Source organism: Etheostoma cragini, chromosome 17 (genome assembly GCF_013103735.1).
Source record: "Etheostoma cragini isolate CJK2018 chromosome 17, CSU_Ecrag_1.0, whole genome shotgun sequence".
Classification (NCBI taxonomy): Eukaryota; Metazoa; Chordata; class Actinopteri; order Perciformes; family Percidae; genus Etheostoma; species Etheostoma cragini.
In genome coordinates, this window is record NC_048423.1 from 1,366,355 (window position 1) to 1,373,714 (window position 7,360).

General features: G+C 43.8%; 1 protein-coding gene across 1 annotated transcript in view; it reads left to right on the top strand.

Annotated features, from left to right (window-relative positions):
• LOC117960301 (protein kinase C epsilon type-like) overlaps window positions 1-7,360 on the top strand; it is a 67,113-nt gene that overhangs the window by 34,500 nt on the left and 25,253 nt on the right. Inside the window, exons 7-10 of the mRNA XM_034898125.1 lie at window positions 341-483; window positions 1,200-1,296; window positions 1,414-1,682; window positions 2,162-2,335. Coding sequence (XP_034754016.1) covers window positions 341-483; window positions 1,200-1,296; window positions 1,414-1,682; window positions 2,162-2,335 — 683 coding nt within the window. The remainder of the gene's footprint in view (window positions 1-340; window positions 484-1,199; window positions 1,297-1,413; window positions 1,683-2,161; window positions 2,336-7,360) is intronic.

Consider the following 7,360-nt stretch of genomic DNA (forward strand, 5'->3'; position numbering starts at 1 on the left):
TTATCCTCCTGTTAGAGTTAGCACCCAACAGGCTACACCGAGTTATCTTCCTGCTAGAGTTAGCACCCAACAGGCTACACCTGAAGCTCCTCTGAGTTCTTTTTTTTCATCTCTCCATCCTTTCATTTGTTGATTGTGTGTATATCAAGCTGTAGTAATTGTATACGTATAAACAAGTAAACTAAACTACATTAACCCTACCTTGCATGCACTTCACTTGACCTGGACTTGACCTTGACTCATTCTAGTGTTTGTCCCAGTTGTGAACATGTGTGTGAATGCTAACTCTGTCTCTGTGTGTGTGTGTGTGTGTGTGTGTGTGTGTGCGTGTGTGTCTCAGTGTGTAAAGTCAATGTACACAGGCGCTGTGAGAGTAACGTAGCTCCTAACTGTGGCGTGGACGCCAGAGGAATTGCTAAAGTCCTCTCTGACCTTGGAGTCACGCCAGACAAGATCTCTAACAGCGCCCAGAGACGGAAAAAGGTGAGAAAGTGAACTGGTCGTCTGGACAGCCACACTACTCGCTTTTTCTAAGCAGCGTTTTGAGACAAAAGTGATCTCCACACAAGAGTTATAGCGCCAGTAGCAGAGGTCATCTCCGCCCATCAGTGCTGTAGCATTCGAGATAGGTCTTTGAAGGTCTCGTCTCGGAATCAACAACATTTTTACTTGCTTATGTACCGGTTATGTAGTTTTTCGTTCAATAGCGTTTATCTGCGATCCATAGAAAGTGCTGCTATGATCTATTAGGGTACACTGCTAACTGTAGTAGTTACATCTTGGCTGCCAATTTATTACATTTTCCCCAATTTCGGGACGCATTCCTGCTGAAACCTGTCCGATTGCATAGTGTTTGGTTCAGAAGCCTTTTTCTGGGATTTTCGACGTTACAAAGTCCAGCTTTATCCTCTGTTGCAGTATCTCCAGGTAGTCAAACAACAGCGAGGCGGCTGAGCGGAGTGCAAAATCCAGCAAACACGCTGGCCAATCAGAGCAGACTGGGCTTTTTTTCTGGAGGGGGGGCTTAGAGAGACCGCTCCTACAGAGCGTCTTATACACAGGGTGAATACAGGTACAGCCATGGGCAGTATGAGAAAAATAAAGTGTTTTTCAAACATTCAAGCGTGTAAATATGTTCTAGTATGAACACAAAATAGTATTATCCTAAAGAATTGATATAAAAGTTCCCTTTTGAACAGCTTCCCCAGGGTCAGGATCCGCAACAGCTGTTATCAGAGACGCCTAAGACAGAAGAGGATCGCTCAAGGTCCGCCCCCACCTCACCGTGTGACCAGGGTAGTACAAGTCCTTCCCATGACACATAAAAAAACTCAAAAACCAGCATGAAACTAAAACCATAAAGGAAAAAAACACACACCAGAACTCATCTTCTATTTCTCTGTGTCTGTCCAGACGTGAAGGAGCTGGAGAACATCCGGAAGGCTCTGTCGTTGGACCACCGCGGAGTGGAGCACAAAACACACCCGCTCTCCTCCGCCACATCTGTTGCCTCGGAGACAGATGAGGGTCATGAGGGTGGGCGAGTCGGCAACGTCGGAGTGGAGGGCGAGGAAGGGCATGAGAACGGTGACGTCAAAGGTCACGCCGCTCCGCAAATCAAAAGGATGAATTTGCACGACTTTGTGTTCATCAAAGTTCTGGGCAAAGGAAGCTTCGGTAAGGTGAGTACGGGGTTTTCATGTCTCAGAATGGGCCTTTGGGGATGGGGGGATGTTCCGGTACTCCTTCACTCTGCTACCTGTCGCTCTTCGTGAATACAAAACCGATTGATGTACCTTAATGATGGATCAGAAAGCAGTCCGTCGAATGAGAGACGGATCGATGTATCGATTCAATCCTCAACAATCCAACATTATTGATACGAAGTAGAAATGTTGACACATAGTCGCATTTTAAGATTCCCCCTTATTTTAAAACTCCCTCTTCATTTTTCTTATTTTTATTAGAAAGAATAGTTTTTTCAATTTGATTTCGGCTTATGTTATTGCCCCGTATAACAGTTAATATTGCATCGTTGTCCAAAGAATTTATATGACGTTGTATCGTGATAAAACGTGTGATTTAACACCCCTGGTGATGAGGGAGGGTCTTGAATGCCTTTTGGACAATATTCTCTCACATGTGTGTGTGTTGTGACCAGGTGATGCTGGCGGAGCTGAAGGGCAGCGACGAGGTCTACGCCGTCAAAGTGCTGAAGAAAGACGTGATCCTGCAGGACGACGACGTGGACTGCACTATGACTGAGAAACGGATCCTGGCCCTGGCCAGAAAACACCCCTACCTGACACAGCTCTTCTGCTGCTTCCAGACGAAAGTAGGACCAGACACACACACACACACACACACACACACACACACACATGCACACACCGGCTGGTCCCACCCAATTAATATGCATAACTGCATATAATAACTGGGCATATGAATAACTGAATTTACTGAGTGATTACAAATTGTACAAAAACTGGCTCCCCACTGCTGACACACACACACACACACACACACACACATACACACACACACACACACACACACACACACACACACACACACACACACACACACACACTTGCAGACATACGTTATACCTCCAGGGTGCACCAGCAGACCACATTTGAATCTGTAGCCTCCAGTGACTTTAAATATAAGTTTTGAATGCAGGACTTTCACATGTAATGTGTAATGAAGTATTTTCAGTGTTGTCTTAGTACTTTTACCTAAGTAAATGATCTGAATACTTCCTCCACCGCTGACTACAAAACAAAACACGATTACTTAATCATGTTACCTCGATTTCGATTAATAAAGGTTATTTTTAATTTTTTTGCCCTGATAGTTTACTGACGAGGTTTGTACTGTAAATACACTCAGTTACTAAAGGTGGGGACACGGTTTGTAATTAAAAGAGTGCACATCTTTGTGATTTAAAAACAATTGAAAGAAACAGGATTTTCCTAATTTTTTAATTAAGGCATTATTATCAATTTCCAAAAGATGTTTTTTATATTCCTCTTAAATCAACTTTAGCATGGGTGTGTAAAATAATGCCATCCACGGTATAATTAGAGAGCTGATCTGTGTTCACTTCTCAGAGCATATCACATGTCTCATCATCATGTTCGGGGACAAACTGTCATCAGTTCAGCGTCCCGGTTCTGTTCCTGTCGATTAAAACGCTGCAGTCCACCGGGGCTCTGTGTTTTAAAAGCTGGAACAGTTTCCAGGGAGTGTTTTAAACTCCCAAGTCATGAGTTAAGCGTCTGCTGTCAGCTCAAAGAACAAGCTTTATTTTCCCTCTCTTTCACACTCGCCTCTCCTCTCATCGTCTCCACTTCTCGGCTAATTTGTCCATCCGTTACAGTAAGTGGACAATGACAGACGGACACACAAAGGGACGTGTGGGACGCACACAGCTCCTCCAGGCCATTGAATGTTTTGTCTATCCTATGTTGCATAAGTGTTCCTGACGCGAAGCATATAGAGGCTCTGCACATGTACGTGTGTGTGTGTGTGTGTGTGTGTGTGTGTGTGTGTGTGACGACTTGCTAAAGGAACAGCTCCTTTCACTGCAGCTTGAGCCTGACGGTGCTGAGGACGCCGTACAGGTGGTAACTGTTATCAGAAAGGCCTCAACAAAAGACGAGCTGCACACGCCTGGACATTCGACCGGCAAAGCCTTTGAGGTCAACTTTGAATTTGCCAGACCTTCCTCCACAGAGCTGCGGAGGAGGGTCAGGCTAGTCCACACAGCTTTACGGGATTGGTGAAAAACGTGCTCTGGTTTATTGGCATTTCTTTAAACCAATCACAATCGTCTTGGGCGGTGCTAGGTGACAGACGGAGCCCCGGTGCCTGGGCGGACTAGCAGGTGAGCGCCCAATGGGACATGCTGTACCTTGTTAGACAAAGGTCTTTCTGTGGCGGATCAGTAGGAGTCAGAGATGTCAGGGAGGAGCAGTCGAGTGCAGGACGTTGGTGTTAGCTGCGTCTCTGTTTATTTTCTCAGGCTGTTCTGGAAAGCTGGAGTCTAATGATGGCGTCTCCCGTTCAGTTTATTTATTCCTGTTATTTTCCGTCCGAGACAAACACAAACATGTGCGGGGTGGACGGATGAGAGAGAGACACAGGGTAACAGAGACAGCAAGGCAGAGTTTTTGTGACATTTGCATTGTTTCTTTTTTTTTTTATTCATTAGAGAAATTAGACAGGCTGTCTGATGCATAAACACACACACACACACACGCACGCACACACGCACGCACACTCGCTGGCAGTCAGGGGATCTTGGGAGTGTGTTTTTTGGACAAAACAAAGGAATTGTGGCTCTTATGTAACTGCTTTGATCGTTATCAGGGACATGATGTGTATTCCATATGCTGTGGGACCCCACCCTCATCAACCCCCCCCCACCACCACTAAGTTGGAACGCACACTTGATATGTAATGATATGGACTCAATGTGATTACAACAATAAAAACCCACAACCCACAATCTGTATATGGAATAGAATCTTTCTATCTCTCATTCTCACACACACGCACACACACACACACACACACACACAGACACACAGCTTCACAGTGGTGTCACACATCCTCTTATGTAACGCTGGGTTCCACTCAGCCTGTCGCCACGCTGATCCACATCGACTCAGTGTGCTGATGAATAAGCTCATTTGACCACCATGACTGAGACTGGATTCAGCGGCTGTAGGTGGGGCAAGAGGTCGATCATGGTGTTGGTTTTCACCCTCTACAGGAGGGTTTATGCCCCTCAATGGCAGATTTACTGTACCTGCAGTCGGAAGGCCCTGTAATACACAAACATACATAAAAAACATGATGAACATATTGTTGGCCATGTCAGAAAGTGACCAAAAAATAACCAAAATGTCCAAAAAGCAATCAGAATGTCGAAACAAAAACACAAACGTCAAAATAAGATGACATACTAGGCTGTGTGAGTGTGTTGACTTTTAATACAAACATTCCTTTAAAATACTTGTTAATTTCGAACAGTAATGTGAAAAATACGTAACACATTGTTGCAGCTCCTTCTGGATATATTTATTTATTCATTTATTGTTCATTGTGCATTCCTTTCATTATTATTTTTGTTCTTTTTATTACATAACACATCACATAACATCACAAATAACATTACCTTTTTCAATTAGAGTCATACTTTATTTTTCAAAGTACCTAAGTCTCTGAACATCACTGTTGTTTGAACTGTGTCCTACTCCCCCCCCCCCCAGCCCCGCCTTCCTCCTGTTCTTCTTAATCGACTGTGGGATCGCAGTAGTTCCCCTATCGGCCTAATTACCCCCAAGAAATGTAAATAAGATTATACAGCAGGAGCGCCCGGCCCCATTCTGCTCGGCACACAGAGGCAGAGCGGGGAAGTAAAGGCGGGGACTAGAGTGAATGAGGAAATGGAGAGAGAAAGAGAGAAAGGATGCAGTATGATTAGAGAAAAACAGGGACATCTGGTTTTAGACTGCAGATTGTCAATATTTGTGGTTTGAACAGCGTGAAGGGAGGATGATAAACGGTGAGGAAGAAGGGGGTTTTGCAAGAAGTGAGTGAAGTGAGGAACAGGACAGATTACAGAGGAAGAGTGAGTGGTTTTTAATGAGCTGTAATTGGCGAACATCAGAGGCAGCAGAAACAAGCCAGGTACATTAATGAACCTTTGTTCTCTTGTGCTAAGGACAGAGTGAGACGGATGGAGTGACGAGGGAAGATAGGAGGACAGATGGAGAGACAGGCAGACACAGAGAGACATGTTTTCTGAGAGTATTCAACTCGTCAACTGTGGTCTTCTAGCTATCACAGCAGACGGGCAGTCTTGTTGTCGAGATGTTCTTCAGGTGTGATATTAAAACAGGACTTTTCTTGTTGAGACACATCTAAAATGATCAGCTCTTTTTCAGCCCCCCCGCCCACCTCCACCCCACTCAAACTGAGTTTAGTGTCTTTGTACTTAGTCAGTAATGGTCAGCATATGTCTCTCGTCAGTGTTTGTCTCCTTACCAGCACAATTATTTGTGTGTGTGTTAGAGGATGGATACCCGACCCGACGGGCCCGGCCGGGTTCGAACTGATTTTTAGAAAGGATGCTCGGGTTCGAGTCGGGCTCGGTCACATCAGCGCGATAAGGCATTGAACATTTTACCGCATCTCTTATTGGGGCGGCTTATCAATACAGGTTAAGCAAGGTATTTATTTCACTCAGATTTACTGACATAATCCCCTAAATATGATGTTAATAAAAGCGGGCTTTTCACACAAACAAACGTACATGTGTCATTAGTATGAGAAACAAATGCGATTTTAACTGTGTCGGGCTCGGGTCGGGCTCGGACAGAAATATGTTAATGCCTGTCGGGCTCGGGTCGGGTTCGGTTACTGTTCCGTCGGACGCGGGCCGGCCTCGGACAGAAAAATCCGGCCCGATCCGCACTCTAGTGTGTTTGTGTTTGTGTGTGTGTGTGTGTGTGCTTACACAACCACAAGAGGTCACATGTCAAGAAAATGAGGTGTAACCATACAGTATATTTTAGATGTTACGAGTTAAAACAATCGACCAGCGTAACAAAGGAACATGTTACAATCCAACTTTAAGACTTAACTTAAAATGTGCTAACGTAAGATATAATAAGACCTTTGTCTTTGAGTAATCACCTTCAGAAAAGACAAAACACTACAAACTGTAATGTAAAATTAAGACCAAACCAAAGCTGACCGAAGGCTCCATCCATTTTCCTTTCTCCACCTTTCCCACCATTAAATCCTCTAGTCATGTCTTCTTCCCTCCATCCGACTCTCCATCCGTCCTGCAGTGCTATACGTTCTCAATCTCTAGCCACAAAGTCAAATAAGAACAACTGTAAAAAGTATGTGGGGTTTGTGGAATGGGTGAAACCAGGTGCTTTAACATTGTACAAACATAACAAAGTTTAAAAGTTATTTAAAAAGACTTTATTAAAAGTATAAGACGAGGAAGGGCGATGATTGTGAAGGTGGGTTAGGACACAGATTATGGGGTGGTGATTTAAGGAAAAGGGTTGTTGACTTACTTAAAACATAAAAAGGGTTAAAAGAAATAAAAGGGTTTGGTACTTGTAAAACTAGAGATACATTGTTGTATATTGATGATCCTGTTAAATCCTGTAAAATATACGGAATATAAAAGAAAGGAGTGAAAGTGAATGAGGGCTGGGAAACAAGATAGCTTTGGCTTCATCCCGCTCTTTTTTGGAATTTTTTTGTATATGCGTATTATGTATTTGTGTGTGTGTGTGTGTATATATATATATATATATATATATATATA